The sequence below is a fragment of the Sceloporus occidentalis genome, unplaced genomic scaffold, assembly GCF_023333645.1.
Source record: "Sceloporus occidentalis isolate IW3139 unplaced genomic scaffold, rSceOcc1.0.p SCAF_76, whole genome shotgun sequence".
Lineage (NCBI taxonomy): Eukaryota > Metazoa > Chordata > Lepidosauria > Squamata > Phrynosomatidae > Sceloporus > Sceloporus occidentalis.
Window position 1 is genome coordinate 2,516,134 of NW_028317056.1, and position 17,819 is coordinate 2,533,952.

General features: G+C 44.1%; 1 protein-coding gene across 1 annotated transcript in view; it reads left to right on the forward strand.

Moving 5' to 3' along the window:
* SLC5A10 (solute carrier family 5 member 10) overlaps positions 1 to 15,737 on the forward strand; it is a 43,573-nt gene extending 27,836 nt beyond the window's left edge. Inside the window, exons 10-15 of the mRNA XM_089495083.1 lie at positions 496 to 603; positions 948 to 1,098; positions 10,502 to 10,670; positions 13,343 to 13,558; positions 15,052 to 15,082; positions 15,613 to 15,737. Coding sequence (XP_089351209.1) covers positions 496 to 603; positions 948 to 1,098; positions 10,502 to 10,670; positions 13,343 to 13,558; positions 15,052 to 15,082; positions 15,613 to 15,737 — 800 coding nt within the window. The remainder of the gene's footprint in view (positions 1 to 495; positions 604 to 947; positions 1,099 to 10,501; positions 10,671 to 13,342; positions 13,559 to 15,051; positions 15,083 to 15,612) is intronic.
* The last annotated feature ends 2,082 nt before the right edge of the window (positions 15,738 to 17,819 follow it).

A 17,819-nucleotide genomic window follows, 5' to 3' on the forward strand; every position in this document is an offset into this window, starting at 1 on the left:
AACACCTTTTTACTGACGGATGGCCTGTTGTCACCCTTACTGGATACCTGCCAACTGTCCTAGATTTCCAGGGAGGGCCCCAAATGAACACTTCCGGTCCTACATTTTTTGAACCTGTCTCTGTGGTTAAAGAATGATTTCCTTTGCTGAAAATATACAAATATGCAATTAATTTATTCCATCAACTAATGAAGAACATGCAAGGGGCCGAGGGCCACGTGCTGCGCGCATGTACAGGGGAAGGGGAGTGACTGGTCTGTGTGTGTATGTAATAATACTTATTATTATTATAATATATTAATATTATTGCTATTAATTATAACAACAATACTTCTAATATTATATTATTATTATTATTATTATTATTATTATTATTATTATTATTATAAATGTATTCTCCTTACCCATCTCTCTGATTTAAAATAATGATACAGTCAACATCCTCGTCCCTGATGCAGGAGGATCTCACGCACTTATCTGTTTATTCCTCCCCAGACACGGTGGGCTGCGTGGTACCCGAGGTCTGCGTGGAGGTTTGTGGAACGGAGGTCGGATGCTCCAATATCGCGTACCCCAAGCTGGTTATAGAGCTTATGCCAAGCGGTAAGTGTATCCCTGACACGTTCTAAATGTTACATTAAATAAAAAACTGTATACTTTACTGAGAGGGTGGTCGATAAACGGCCTCCCAGCAGAGGTGGTAGAGGGTAATACAGTGAGGGGATATTAAACATGCATGGGATAGACATACGGCTCCTGAATCTAAAACAGGCGGAATGGGTTTTATCGGCCAGCAGATTCTATGTTCCTCAGTTGCTTCGTCTTGGATTCTATACCACTTATTGGATTTAGCCTATACCACCTTTGCTGGCAGGCTGTTCCACCTATCTGCTATAATTTCTTCTCTCTCCTTTCTTCTCCTTGGCCCCTCAACGGACGGGACACAGGTCTACGCGGGTTAATGATCGCAGTGATGATGGCGGCTTTGATGTCCTCCCTGACTTCTATATTCAATAGCAGCAGCACGCTCTTCACCATGGACATCTGGAGAAAGATCCGGAAGAACGCGGACGAGAAGGAGCTTCTCCTGGTTGGAAGGTAAAAATTTTTTAAAAATACCGGTATTCCGGGTTCCAAGACACAAATGTTTTTTTGAATTTTTTGTCTGAATTTCTGAAGCCAAATTCTTCAAAAACTAAAAAATTATAATTAAAGAAAATATACAAAAAATGTAAAAAAAATAATAATGAAAGAAAATGTACAAAAAATTCTAAAAAAAACATAATAATGAAAGAAAATGTACAAAAAATTCTAAAAAAAATAATAATGAAAGAAAATGTACAAAAAATTCTAAAAAAAATAATAATGAAAGAAAATGTACAAAAAATTCTAAAAAAACCATAATAATTAAAGAAAATTTAGAAAATTCTAAAAGAAATGTAAAAGAATTCAGATAAAAATTTGAAAATATGAGAACATTTATGGTGATTGGGATAAAAACAAAATAGTCAACAGACCCTGCTTTATGACATCATCTCTGGGGGTTCCAGAGTTCCTGACCCCACCCATGGGTAAAATAGTTTATTCCAAACATGCGCCACCGCGTTAGGCTGATCCAGGAAGGTTTTGTCGCCTGTGACCGGGGTAATTAAATGCTCCTTAAAATAGATCTGAAGAAATCGGCATCATTCCTAGACTGACCCGACTGGCTCAGAGTCATCACAACAAACCCCAGCGCCGAGGGACTGGCGGGGTAATTAGCACGTACCAGTCCTTTTAACCCATGGACTCCTGTGAAAACCGATCTCCGTGGCTGCCAGCCTTACTGCCGATCCTCGGGTCCCAATCCATGACTTGTTAGGGGCCAATGAATGAATGAAGTCACCTGTAGTCAAGCAGGGATTCCAGACGCCAGAGAATCAAATCCCCCGAAGCAGGACAGAGATAATAGCAAAATCGGGACTGTCTTGTGCATGTGCTGAGGATGATGGGAGTTGTCGCTCACAGCGGTGGTGATGGCAGATATATCGATCTCTAGATAAAGGGGCCGCTGTGCAGCCGCTCGCTCCGTAATCTCCAGATTGCCCTCTGGCGTGGCAACCAACAGAGGCCCCCTGCAGAGCATTAAAGCCCCCCGGGGCGACCCCCTCTGAACATTAAAGCCCGGCGACCCCCTCTAACGGCCCATAAAACATGGATCCAGCTGGAAACGAATGATTTTAATGCAGCCGGGCGACAGACATTTCAATGCAGGGGCAATGAACTAGTTAACAACGGGAGGGGGGATAACATAACGGGGAGGAAAAATCATGCAGATCCTGCGAACGGGAAGTTAAGATACGCGTCGGGTGTTTTTTTATCTCGTTCTTTAAAGGGTTATCCGGGTTCATTCGGCTCGTTTAACAGGAAAGCGTAGGGTTGGGGTATAAAGATGTATCGTCCGGGGGCATTACTATTATTATTATGATTATTATTATTATTATTATGATGATTATTATGATTATTATTAGTAAATCAGTGTTAATGGTAAATGATTGGATTGCGAGTAAGTGAAGCGCGTCGGGCGGCTTGAGTTTTGATTTATTGACTGGCAGACGCCTCATGAGTTACCGTCCGGTGAGGCTGACCTACTTACAGGTGTCATCCCCAGGGCATTGCCCCCAAACGCCCCCAGCTCCCCCCTCTGTGGCTGGCAGCCCTATGGACAGTTGTCAGGTCCTTATGGTAACAGTGACTTGTTAGGGGCTAATGATATTCTGAATGAAGTCACCTGTATTCAAGCAGGGATTCCTGCAGTTAGCCGGGAGAAAAGCATTCTCCGGGTGATATATATATATACCGGTATATACAGCATTCTCCGGGTGATATATATATATACGCCGGTATAATACAGCATTCTCCGGGTAATATATATATATATATACCGGTATAATACAGCATTCTCCGGGTGATATATATATATATATACCGGTATATACAGCATTCTCCGGGTGATATATATATATACCGGTATATACAGCATTCGCCGGGTGATATATATATATATATATATATACCGGTATATACAGCATTCTCCAGGTGATATATATATATATATGCCGGTATAATACAGCATTCTCCGGGTAATATATATATATATCGGTATATACAGCATTCGCCCGGTGATATATATATATATATGCCGGTATAATACAGCATTCTCCGGGTAATATATATATATATCGGTATATACAGCATTCGCCCGGTGATATATATATATACCGGTATATACAGCATTCTCCGGGTGATATATATATATACCGGTATATACAGCATTCGCCCGGTGATATATATATATACCGGTATATACAGCATTCTCCGGGTGATATATATATATACCGGTATATACAGCATTCGCCCGGTGATATATATATATATATATATACCGGTATATACAGCATTATATATATATAATATAGAAACTTAAGCTTCCGACAGCTCAGCCGCACCGGATTCTACGCACTGAGCCTGAAGGAGCAGCCACCAACTGACCTGGATTGTGCTGCAATTGGATTTAATTAAGGTGCGCGTTGGCATAAAAACCAGCTGACTCACGGCCGGAGTCACAGTCCTGGCATTATAAAGAGGGCTGATTACCTGCCGTGGTATTGCTGCTATGTCCTGTGCGGAATGTAAGGATTTAACCCCTTACATACTGCACTCAAAGTAATAAATTCCAGTCTCGTCCCTATCGGCTCTCGTACAGGAGAAACAGGTGCTGCCACCATACCGGCTCCTATAACCACTGTCTGGGGGCCCTGGGGCCCATCGCTATATTTTTATTGTAGTAATCGGCTACAAAGTATCAGGAACAGTGAGGGCAGTAAAGCTTTGGAATCCCCTGCTGTAACAGCGCCACGGAATCTGCCGGCGCTATAGAGATGAATAGAGCGGATGGCAGCGTCTCTCTTCCGGAATTCCGATACGGACCGGGAATTTCGGTTTCGTGACTCGATGGGCAGCGTTAAGGAGTCTAACTCCCATCCATGGTCAAGATCGTTAAACAAAAACAAGAAAAGGTCGCAGTATAGCATCATGTCATCAGAACCGAGGAATTCTAAGCGAGGATTGTTAGAGTCCGCCGCACCCGACGACTCAAAAGGTATTAGAATTCCACCCAGCCGAGGGAAGCCACTAAAAGCGCGCGCCGGCACGCCTCGCTAATTGTTTTCTGCCTTTGTTTTGGGCTCGTAACTTTCAATGAAATCTCTCGCTGTGAGTGATGAGGCTGGAACCGTAAACAAAAAAAACCAAAAACCCCTCCAGCGGGGCATCTGGGTAACGTCTTGGCACGGAGTCGGGTTCATCTCGGACTAACTCCGCGTTCCCGGCTTGGTTGGCAGCTTTGATTTCGCGAAGCCCGTGACGAGCGCTACTCCCAACTTTTGGAATTCTTCTTAATTACATCTTTGTTAAAAGTGTTTTTAACAGCCTTCTGCTCTCTCAGGCGGACGGCGATGTAGTTGCTTTCCTGTCTATTCCTTGCTTTCCCTTCTATTCTATTTGTTCTCTCTCCCCTTTTCACTCTCCCCCCCCTTACCTTCTTTCAAGAGCCTACCCCCCCCCCCCCCCCCCCCCCCCCCGAGCTCTCCAGTCCTCTTGGGACAGTGATCTAGGGACTCTCCTAGTCCCACAGCTCACACGTTCTTGACATTCTGTGTCATTGCATTGGACTGTTTTCAGTCTGATTCAGACTCACGCACCACACTCTACACACATATTTGTTTTATTAGTTTATTTGTTTTTCTGTTTTTGGACTGATTGATTCGTTGTGACTCTGTCCCTCGCTCCAACTATCCACCAGGCACCATTATGTCTTCTAATAATTTACGCTTTGTTACTCTAAACATGAGGGGCTTGAATAAACCAGAACAACGTTCCAAACTCTGCTCCTTCCTCCGCTCCTCTAAAACCCATATCGCTTTTATTCAGGAGACTCATTTTCGACGAGGCGCTGAGCGTCGACTCTTGGAGCGTAATTTCGTTCATTCCTATTTTTCCAGCTCAACCACCTCTAAAACGAAAGGAGTAGCCCTCCTAATCCATAAGATAGCCCGGTTTCAACCCACAGATGAGTGGTCTGACAATGAGGGGCGCTGCGTGTTTGTGAAGGGATTCATAGGGTCTCAGAAAATAACATTGGCAAATATTTACGCTCCTAACAGGTCCCAGGGTAGATTTCTCATCTCTATACTTACCAAGCTGGCGGATTTCCAGGAGGGTGTTACTGTCCTGGGTGGGGACTTCAATATGGTCTTTGACCCTCTGTCTGACACGTCCTCTGGCAGGTCTCACATCCCGTATTCTCTGATCCGTAAAGTCCTCAAACATTTTAAATTGAACCAACTTATTGATGCTTGGAGGGTGTTGCACCCGACGGACAAGGACTATACCCATTTTTCGCCACCTCATACCACCTACTCCAGGATTGATACCTTTTTTGTCTCCCATTTCCATCTTTCTTTCCTGCGCTCTGCTGAGATTGGCCCGACCACCATTAGTGACCACGCTCCGGTGTCTCTGTCTCTCTCTTTGTCCTCGCTCCCTAGGCCGCAATGGAGTTGGAGGCTCAATGAGACTCTTCTAGACGACCCTCATGATGTGTCCTCTCTGTCCTCCCATATTTCTTCCTACTTTGCGGAGAATTCCGCTCCAGACGTACCTGAGGCAACTATTTGGGAGGCCCATAAGGCGGTTGTGCGGGGCTACTTGATCGGGATGGGGGCGGCAGCAAAGCGTAAACGTTTGGACTCCATTTTGTCCCTCACCAGGCAAATCGCGCAGCTAGAAACTAGGCATAAACTGACGCTCCTTCCGTCCCTCCAACTTCAACTTACTTCCCTTCGGACTAGACTAGCGTCCCTGGTGGATGCGCGTATTAGGCGTAACTTTTTGCTGACGCGCCATAAATTCTACGAATTCGGGGACAAGCCCGGGAAATTGCTAGCTAGGGCACTGAGGGCGAAAAGAGCCCAGAGTTATTTGCTCCGGATCCGTGATGGCCACAATCAGCTACACTTCCATTCCCATAAAATCGCTGAAAGTTTCCGGCAGTATTACTCCTCTCTTTACAATCTCCCTCCTAGCCCGGGCCCCCCTTCGGAGGTTCAGCGGGCCACCGCTGAATTCCTGGCTGTGCACCTTCAAAGGGTTTTGTCCGCGGACGACAGTAAGCTCCTTGAGGACCCGATCACGTTGTCCAAGGTCGAATCCGCTGTCAAGAGCTCTCCCTCGGGCAAGAGCCCGGGCCCGGACGGCTTCTCAGCCGCTTATTATAAGAAATTTCTACCTCTCCTGGGCCCCCGCCTTGTCACCCACTTTAATGCTATAGCTAGAGGCGAACCCTTTGACCCCCGCGCGCTCGATGCCAGTATTGTGGTTATTCCGAAGCCGGACAAAAATCTGGACCTCTGCAGTAGCTATAGACCGATCTCACTGATCAATGTAGATGTCAAGCTGTTTGCAAAAATCCTCGCTAACCGTCTTCGCCCCCTCTTACCAGGTCTGATTCACCCGGATCAGGTTGGCTTTGTGCCGGGGAGGGAGGCAAGGGACAACACGATCAGGGTCATAGATATTGTTGCGCATGCACAGCATTTCCGGACCCCGATGATTCTTGCCTCAATGGATGCCGAAAAGGCCTTCGACCGGGTTTCCTGGTCCTTTTTATTTAAGGTCCTGGAGGGTATCGGTCTGGGCGCGCGGTTCCTGACCTGTATACGTGCGTTGTACGCCTCTCCCATGGCCCGAGTTACCGTCAATGGTCTCCAGTCAGAGGGGGTGACCCTTTCCAATGGGACACGTCAGGGCTGCCCTCTCTCCCCCCTCTTGTTCCTTCTGGCGGTCGAGCCGCTTGCAACGGCAGTCCGATCTGACCCGGCGATCAAAGGCATTGAGATAACGGGTCGCTCCCATGCGATCTCTCTGTTTGCTGACGATGTCCTTGTGACACTCTCGGACCCGGGCCGCTCTCTCCCTGCTTTGTTGTCCCTGCTTGAGCATTTCCATTATTTATCCAATTATAAAATTAACCTGTCCAAGTCTGAGGTGATGGGGTTTCATCTTCCATCGGACCTTTCCCATCATATCCGTTCCACGATGCCATTTCGATGGAAGGATGACTATATCAAATACCTGGGCGTCCTCATTCCCTCGGACTTGTCTCAGATTAAGGCCCTGAACTTTGACCCCCTTTTGACTACCCTTCACGCCGACTTGACTAAGTGGGCCTTCCCCCATGTGTCCTGGTTTGGCAGGGTTAGTGTCCTGAAAATGAATGTTTTACCCCGTTTTCTTTATCTTTTCCAGACACTACCCGTCTTCCTACCCCGTTCCTACTTTCGTAAGTGTCACAGTGCCTTTCTTCGGTATATCTGGAAGGGCAAGCCCCCTAGGCTTTCCTTTTCTTACTTGACCAGGCCAAAGATGTCGGGGGGAATGGGTCTCCCTAATTTGGAGTTGTATTGGCGGGCCGCCCACCTCCGACGCGTAGTGGAGTGGTCTGTTGGCTCCAACAGGCCTTGGCTTCAGGTTGAGGCCGCGGCCGTTTCCTGCCCCCTCGGTGTCCTCCCCTGGATCTCTGAACCGCAGAGGGGAGTTGTTCATACACCTCATCCCCTGATTACGTCCACACTAAGGGCGTTCAGGGGGGCGGTGCGTGCTGGAGGTGTCGTGCTGGAACCCTCTCCCCTATTTCCTATCTCGGGGCATCCTGACTTTTCTCCTGGGGGAGATGCCGCTCAGATGGCGTCTCTTACGCCTCCTAACGTTTCCGTACTTCGGGTTTATCATGTCTCTAATGGCCCTACGTGTAAACCGCTGACGGAACTGACCGGTGAACCGAACAACCCCTTCCCGATTGTCTTCCTCTACCACCAGGTTAGACATTTCCTCAAATCCTCCGGAGCCCTCGCTGGTGGGACTCCTGCCCTTACCGAGTTTGAAAAGCTTTGTTTGGCTGACAGAGTGCCTCCCCATCTCCTCTCTGCCTTGTACGCTATTCAGCTCGCCCCGGTGGTACTTACTAAACCGTATTACTTTAGCCTCTGGGAGGGAGACCTGGGGATCTCTTTTTCCCTGGAGGAGTGGGAGAGGATGCTTAGGATTGTGCACAAGGGGACCGTGTCCAGCAGAGTGCAGGAAACGCTCTTTAAACTTGCCACCCGATGGTACAAGGTTCCCCTGGACCTGCATAGGTTTTTGCCCCAGATCCCTCCTACCTGCTGGCGCCGCAATTCTCTCCCTGGTTCCCTCTTCCATATATGGTGGTCGTGCCCGGCAATCCAACCATTTTGGGACGCGGTGTCTGCGGTTATCCGGGAGGTGGCTGACCAGTCTTTCATAGCTTCCCCGGCGTCCGTCCTTCTGCACCATACCGCTATCCCTTACAAGTCCTATAAAGGCTCCGTCAAATTCCATTTAATAAATGCTGCCCTCACCACAATTCCCAGGTCCTGGAAGTCCGCCAGTGCTCCCTCTATGTCGGCCTGGTTCCGACGTGTTGAATTTCTCTATCAAATGGAGGTCCTCACAGGGGCCGCTAGGGGCCAAGAGCACTCGGTCGAACTCCAGTGGTTCCACTGGCGCACCTACGTTGCCTCCCTTGCTGATCGCCTGCCCTCCTTGGTGCCTTGAGCCCTTCACTCCGCTTCGGATCTCTGATTTCAGTCCATTTGATTATTTTTTTTGTTTTTGATTTTCCTTTTGAGCACCACTAATGTTGTGTATGTTTTTACACGAAATGTTCTGTACCTAACTTACCTGCGGGGTGGGATTGCCGGTATTCCGGCCATGACTTCCTCCCCTTTTCCTCCAGGTACTTTTGTTGTTGTTGTCTCTAATGACGTTTTGCCTACAGTCACTGTTTGTCGCATACGGTTGATATGACGCACAGATCTCTTTGCCTTTTATGGACGATGTACCCCTATGTCCGTGCTGACAATTTATTGGCCTGTACCATGTGGGAGGCGCACCCTCCTGACTATGTACTATGTGTATCTTGTTTTTACGATGCTGCTGTTGTGACTTGTGTTCTGACATAATTCTTTTGCAATAAACGGTGAATTGACAAAAAAAAAAAAAAAAAAAGTGTTTTTAATAAAAAAAAAAAAACCCAAAAAACACTAAATATCGTCTGCCGTTTTTTTGCATAAATCAGCAGCGGCCGCTTCCTTTTGTCGAGTCCTCGGCTTCTTCTCTGGTCGCCGGGGGCGGGGGGTCAGAGTCGGAGTTCCTTCTTATGTGAAGATCATGGAGATGAAACGGTTAAAAATTTTAAAAAGGAAAACAAAAAAAACCAGGACATATCCCTATTTTTATTCATTTTAAATAATTTCACAAAAATAATTTATTACGTAATTTACTAATTATAGGTTCTGAGCATGCATGGCTCTATTTAGTAGACTGAGCCCCACTTTCCAGAGCCCCCGTCTAGTCTCCCGTTTCTCCTGCTGTAAAGACTCAAACCTTAATCGGTCGTCGGTCTCATCTTAGATTCAGGAGCCGTATGTCTACCCCGCGCATGTTTAATACCCTCACTGTATTACCCTCTACCACTTCCGCTGGGAGGCTGTTCCACTTATTGACCACCCTCTCAGTAAAGTAAAAATATATGGTGATTACACTATGCTGCTTTACCTGCCTTAACCAGGGAACCCTTAAGATACAGTTATAGGCCACACTAAAATAATTCTTGACCTACGGGGCCCCCAGACTAGCGAGCTCCTCGGGGCCGAAAGTGAAGGATTTCAGGATCTCCTCCCAAGGGCTCAGATGCCTCCTTAATGAGCACAGAAGCACTAATCGGCGAGCGTGGGGGCTGCTTGTGCTGCTGTTGTGAGTAGATCCTGACAACCCGAACCACCCTCAATGAGTTAGGAACCCTTACTCAAGACTCTGAGTCCTGAGCCTCCGGTCAAACGATCTGCTTTCAAGTAGAGGCGTGCAGACTGACGTAAAAGCGGCTGCTTGCCAGAGAGCTTATTCATGCGCGGTGTACAAACACAGTGTTTTGTACAGAAGTATACACAGTAGCTATGTGTTTTTGTGTCCACGCCGTGGGGAGTCGATTCGATGACGTTACTTGAAACAGGTTTCTGAGCCGCGCCAAACATTCAGCCGCTATGTGTATAATTCAATAGTTTTTTCCCAGCAGGTGGATGTTTTGTGTTTTATTCCGTCCCTCGTGAAAACGTTCCTACTGAATCACATAGGCCGTTAAAGAAAAAAAAAATGGCACTCCGCATCGTCCAGCAGCCCCTTACCCTCCACACCACACCGTTTGGCCAGATCCATGGCCGATCGCTGCAGATACCCAGAAAAAATCCGTTAGGGAAAAGGGGGCGGAACCTAAACAACCAAAATGGCTGCCTACGTGATGGGATTCTAGAAAATATTGAAATTAAATAGTCTTGACTTTTGGATCTTGTCCCTCTTGGTTCATTGTTGGCCGCTCTCTCCGCAGGATAGTAACCGTGGTGCTTGTGGTCATCAGCGTGGTCTGGATCCCCATCCTGCAAAACGCCAACAGCGGCCAGCTGTTCGTGTACATCCAGTCGGTCACCAGTTACCTCGCGCCGCCGGTCACGGCCGTCTTTGCCCTGGCGATCTTCTGGAAGCGAGCCAACGAGCAGGTAAAGAAGCTCTGTGTTTACGCACGTGTGGTAATTGTGTATGGGCCCAGACGCTACGCCAAACAATGTATACACGCCCACAAACCACAACGCACGCACACGCAAACAATGCGCATACAACCATAAGGTCACCGGGAACGGCAACTCCCGTCACGTGTACCGATAGGGACTCTCGCACCGTCGCTAAAACCCGACGACAACGATCGTTAGTCTGCCTGAAAGCTTCATCCGATAGACTGGAATCTTACATTTTGGGATTCTGGAATGTTTCATTCAAGTATTTTTTTTAAAATAAAATATGTGACTTATATAATATTATATATTATTATATAATTATTAAATTATTATATAATATATTATTTATTATTATTATTGAATATTATTTAATTATATTAAAATGTAATTATTATTATTTATTATTTTATTATATTAAATTGTTATATAATATATATTATATTATTAGTAGTATTATTATTTTATTATATTAATATGTAATTATTATTTATTATTATTTTATTATATTAATATTAAATTATTATTATTTTTACAATTACTATAGAATATAAAATAAAAGTGGGCGCCGAGTAACGATCCAGGCGACCCTCATCTTCGTCACCCGCTAAATACCCCGGCTCATGTCTTACTTCATGACTTTACTTCTGCCGAGCTTTTGGACAGAAGCCGGACGATGTCATTGATCTTCGTGTTATTATTAAGATTCTTGTGGCCGGTTCCTATAGGAAGCTCCCAGATATCCCTATAGAAAACGACAGATCGCTCTTTCGAACTCGAATTGCCTCGCCTGCAAACCGCAGGACGCGTTACAAGCAGGCGGCGAAGTCCACATCCAATATAACGGGACTAAATCCGCAAACACAGGCTACCCATCGCTATACGGGATAATAATCACGTTATCGTGAAAGCGGGTGATTCCTGGGTCCCAAATGAATTCTAATCCTTTAAATATAATCCCTCGCCGATTAAAATAAAATAATAATAATAATTGTTCCATTTCGCTTAATTTGCACACGGTCATCAAATAGTTAAATTATTTGTATTATTGTCCTCTGCAATTTTCTGAACGAGGACATTATTTGTGATTTTTTTTTTCTATAGGGGGTATAAGCGGGGTCCTTGATTGTAATTAGATGTAAAATATTACTGTAAAATTAGACAAAAAACAGTAATTAAATTGGTGGTAAAAATATCTAAATTGTAATTTACTGCGAGGACCGCGTAGAAATTTCTCTCTATGTTTTAATAGCAATTTTTTTTTCTTCACTATAAATAACACATTTCTTATGAGAAGAGATGTCAAAGTAAGTGGAAATGTGGTATTTACCGGTATATTGAAGAAAAAAGAAAAAAAAAAATTGCTATTGAAAGAAATAAATATTTGGAGTTTTTAATAACATTTTCAATTTTTTTTAATTAAACGTGTGATGGAAATACATGTTTTATGAACAATTTTTTTAAAATATTATTAAAAACACCAAATTTTAATGCAGTTAAATGTTTTCCCATTATATTTTTTATAGACATTCCAAAACATTCTATCGAGGGACAGAACCTCATAGTCAGCTGTGTTACTGTCATTTACTAATATCCGGCTGAGGGTGATAGGAGTAACAGCAGAACGGCTGAAGAAGGCGCAGCCAATAAGATTATTGCGTAATGGGTAGCGTCCGATGGGAGATCTCAGGCCTCCAAGCATTCCGTTATCAAAGTGCCAGCGGCATACAAAGGTTCATCCGCGGGATTGTTGTTGTTTTTGTCGCCAGGCAATGCGGTTTTTTATGGTTGGTTAGTGGTTTATTAACTGCATTTTTTAAATATCTTGGATAAGGGACACGCGAGCGCCATGTATAGACAATGACGAGTATGAACGAGATAATATTTTATTTACTTTACTGAAGAGGTGGTAGATAGGTGGAGCAGCCTCCCAGCAGAGGTGGTAGAGTGTAATACAGTGAGGGTATTAAACATGCATGGGATAGACAGCTGATAAATGTTTATTCGGTGAACGCGTTTTAAAGAGTTAATAACACGTTGTCGAAGTTATTGTACCTTTAAAGCCGCTCGGATTGATAGGAGTTGCCCGCCCGGTGTTTTCATAGCGATAAGAACTCCTATAAAAGGCTTCAGAAACCGACTTGCCGAGATCGCGGAGGATTTTACGGCCGTGTTAATTCGCCTCTGATGCGGCTTTTAAGTTGCATTATCGCTGCTTAACGAGGCGACTTAACGAGGTGCATCGGCTTTCAAACAAGAGGCATTCTGTGGCAAAATCTGGGATTTATTGGCATTAAAGGATTGTAAAAAAACAGTTCAAAAACTCAGTTTGTTCCTGTGGTGTCAAACCAGCCGTCTAATTCAGTACTTGGCAATATCACCTGTTTTAAAGCAGGGGGTTCCTTTTTTCCATCCGTACGATTTCTGTCTGGGGATGAAATTACAAGAAAATGTCCCACTCTCCCCTATCCTGTGGAGGGGCAAGTGGAAGTAAGAGAGGGGCTACTGTGCGTTTAGGGGCACTTTAAACAAGTAGCGTCCAGCCGTCCAGCTCTGCATCCCCGGGGCTTTGTGATGAAATACTCCGTTTGATTAGAGGGGTGAGGATGAGGTTGGGGGGATTGGCGCTCTTTCACCCACGCTGCTCTCCTTGGTTTCAGGGGGCGTTCTGGGGTCTGATGGTCGGCCTCGTCCTCGGGATGGCTCGGATGATCATGGAGTTTGTGTATCCTTTCCCTCGCTGCGGGATCCCAGATGAAAGACCTTCGGTGCTCAAAGACATTCACTACTTGCATTTCGCCATCATCCTGTGCGCGCTAACGGTGGGGGTTGTCGTCGGGATCAGTCTCATGACGGAGCCCCCCCTGCAGTCTCAGGTGAGGTCATGAAATGTAATCGCACACCGGGTTATTGCTAATAAACTCTCCCTCGTAACATCATCTCCCACCCTCAATTCTCCCTAACACCATCTCCCACCTCCCTATCTCTGACATCATCTCCTACCCTCTACATCTCTGACATCATCTCCCACCTGCCTGTCTCTGATATCATCTTCCACCCTCCACATCTATGACATCATCTCCCACCCTCAATTCTTCCTAACACCATCTCTCACCTCCCTATCTCTGACATCATCTCCCACCTGCCTATCTCTGATATCATCTCCCACCCTCCACATCTATGACATCATCTCATCGTGCCAGGGCTGGAGTCGTGGTTTTTTGCAGATGACCTCAGTTGGAATCTCATCAAAGTTCCAAACGTATTTCCCCCGAAGCGGTGCAGCCGTGGTTTGGAATCTACGACGTTTCTGCATAGAAGATTCGAAAGAATTTGTGAAACCTTTCCAAAATAATCACAGAACCCGCTGAGATCTCCCGCGGGGGACGCAGTACCTGGATGTCATGGATACCGAAATGCGGCCTTTTGTTCTCGATGGTAGAAACGGATGAATTTCCCGTAGGGCACCAAATCAGGGCCGTAACCGTGCGCATAATGCACAATTTACATAATTTATTGAGAGGGTGGTAGATTAATTGAGCTGCATCCCATCAGAAGTGGTAGGGGCTAATACATCTATGTCATGTAGTGCAGGACCCCGTAGCTCTGCACTACCTTCTGTGGTCCTAATCCAGGGACGCACTTTATACATGGTGGTCCGCAAAATGTAGTGATTAGAAGCATACTGGGGAAAACCGCTGATATGGCAACCCTAACAGGCCTAGTCAGTAACTTCCATTTACTTCCATGTGCTATTAGAAGAACAAACTCCCCCTGTCACTCATCCAAGACTTGCATCGGGGGTTTAGAATCATCAGGTTTTTGTACCGACTACGCGTTCCCGGCCGTCGGATGCGCTTTTTTTTAACGCAGACGTAAAGATAGGCGGGGAGGCGACGCTTCGGCAATAAGGAAAACGCAAGGAATTTATGGAAGGAGCGCGTTTCCGCTCACACGTTACTCATGCGGCTGATTTTACTTTATAGGTAGAGGTGACTTTTATTGGCTTCGGGTAACTCTGTAGCAAGTTCTACGGAGTAAATGGGCCATGTCCCCTAAACAGCGCTCAGGGTGAAACTTTTAATATAGTCTGTAATAACTGCAAGCCTGTGTACTGATCGATAGAAAAGAGTGAGACATCGTATGCAGATTAGCATTTCATTGGGGTGATGATGTCATTGCTGCTATATATAAGTTATTAACTCTTGGGGATTTTAATGAGTGCAGAAAGAAAATGCAAAAAATACCTCTTTTGGGGGGGGGTAGAAGCATCGGAGAATTCCCCGAGGACTTGAAAATATGTTGACGAGCCTTTTTTAATAAATGATGTAATCGTCGTGTTGATCACCGAACCTTTCCTTTCGTACAGCTGAAGAATCTCACGTGGTGGACCATTCCCCGCGGGAGGGCGCCGGCGGAAATCACGCTCAGGAAGGTCTCAAGCCGAAGCCGCGCCGCGTCAGAGGGCACCGACGGTGAGGCTAATACGTTACTCAAACAGGCAGTCACGCGGTCAGCCCCACGTAGCTCAGGATGGGAGAAACTTAGTGGGCGTAAACATTTGGCGCAGTCATGGCGGCCTGCGTATTAAGAAGTAATATAAATGAAGTGCCTTCTTCATTCACTATTTGGGTCCATCCCCCACTTTTTTAAACAAAAATCTACCTCCTGTTTTAAATTTTGTCTCTTATCCCCCTTTAAAAAAAATTCTAATGCCTGTTAAATTTTGCTCTCTTTTTCCATTTTTTTAATTCTTTCTAACTCCTGTTTTAAGTTTTTTGCTCTCTTTTTATCCATTTTTATTTCATTCTAGGAAACTCGCTAACTAATTATTTTTTTTTTTGTAATATTTGCACTACAGGTCAAGTCAACTGTTCCCATCGTAACCGAAGTTGGAGCAGCAAGTTCTGCAGCCCCCCGAATGAAGCAGTGGACTCTCCCAAGCCTCACCAGCAAAGAAGCATCCGGGAAGATCCATTCTGGGCGCGGGTGTGCTGCGTCAATGCCATTATTCTGATGTGCGTTAACATATTTTTTTACGCCTACTTTGCCTGAAAACCCAAACTGTATGATAATTAAAAAAAAAAAAAAAAAAAAAAGGAATTTTACAGTTTTTTTAAATTTTACAGCTCAGATGCGATATTTCCTAATTTTTATACATTTCTAGTTTAAATCCACCACAAAAACTCATAGAACCTTCCAGCTCATCAGTTCAACCAACGCTAATTTGAGTAATTAATTTTTAAAAAAAAAATAATCGAAAATTATTTTTTTGTATTTGTTTTAATAACAAATTGGTTCTTTCTCCCAGCATGCACCTGGCCTCCCCTCCCCCCCCCCCACTAGGCTGCCTATTTTGTATGTTTTGTGACTTGTTTAATTACTATATAGGGGGTGCAGGATGCCCGAAGTGCCCACAGTATATTGAGATCCTTGATAGGTTTATAAATCCATCTTTAAATCGTTAAGGAGTTAAGTAACGCATTTAAAATTTGATCTCCTCGTTGTCGCTAGTTATAGTCGCAGTAACATGATTTTCCGTAAAAAAAAAAAAAATAATAAAAAAAATATGCAGAATATTCTTATATGTACGTTTTTATACATTTATCTATAAATGTGTTGAATTAATAAATGAAAAATTACTGTTTAATAAATAATTAAAAATTGAAAGGGGTTAATTAAAAAAAATATTACTCTAATGCCGCTTTGTTGTTATTTTCATTTAAATTTATGCGAAAATGTATGCAGCGATCGGGATTTTTTTTTTTGTATTTTGTAAGTGATGATTATTTTCTTAATTAATAGCGAGACTGATGCTGGCATTAAAACACCATTAATAAGGATTAATTCCCATCCTGCGCTGGCAATCCCTCTGACACACAAAAAAAAAAATTAGCGTCGATCAAAACAAATGATTGAATCGCCGAGTCGTCTAAAAACCTGAAAAACCTGCCAACATGACTCGATGAAGACAATTATCCTCACCAGGCCCTCGCTTAGCATGAAGATTCTTAAAAGGCAATTAAAGGATTTGAAACGATGTCTGAGCGTTTTGGGCTCTGAGTTAATTGTTGCGTCTTTATGTCGCGTACATTTTTTAAAAAAATTTAAATATCCTGGTGTGAAAACTGATCCGAATTGGATAAAGATCCGGATCGAGTCCCCAAGTCCCCATCCATCCATCCAAAGGGGATCCGGATTGGCCATTTAAAAATGGCCGCCAAAAAAAGCAGAGAGTGGGTGGAGATCAGCAGCTAGTGGGTGGAGCCTCACAGCACTCGCTGACCCCCTACCTAAAAAAAGGGGCTGCTCTGGAGCCCCCTCAAACCATTGGCCGAGTATATGGGGCCAATTTCCAGGTAAGCCGATTGTAAGTTCATTTGAGCCGGGCCCTTCTCAAATTTTCATGTTATATACTACTTGTTACCTGTCTACCCATTGTACAGCGCTACGGAATATAATGGCGCTATATAAAACAATAATATTAATAGGACATCACATATCAAATTCTTAGACCTACCCATAGAATATAGCAGACTATAATAATTATAAATAGAATAAAAATATTAATATATATTTATATATATTAATATGAATAACTATTAATATATTAGTATGAATAAATATTAATATTGATAAACATTAATATATATTAATTGGAATAAATATTAATATTGATAAATATGAATATATATTAATTGGAATAAATATGAATATATATTAATTGGAATAAATATTAACATGGGCCGGCACGATCTGCCACAAATCAGACCCAGACAGATAGAAGGCCTGTGCAGGGATGATACGGAACCCTGAGACGGCATTATAGAATCTGTACAAATTGGCAGAAAGTCAATAAAAAAAATGGTTGGCAACCGAGGCAAATGATTTTAAGTACAAAAATATTTGTTACAAAAAATAACAGTTTACAAACGTGGTGCAGACATCCAGAATCATCATAAACTGTTAGAAATTAGTAAAAATATAGGAAATATAAAATATACAGAATATAGACAAGAACATAAACAAAGGTACAGACTGATATGGAATTAATATGAGAATGAGTAGAATGAGTAAAATGGGTACAAAAATGCTTTTTTGTGTGTTTTGTTGGAGCCGTTTCAGTAGTGGTGGGCA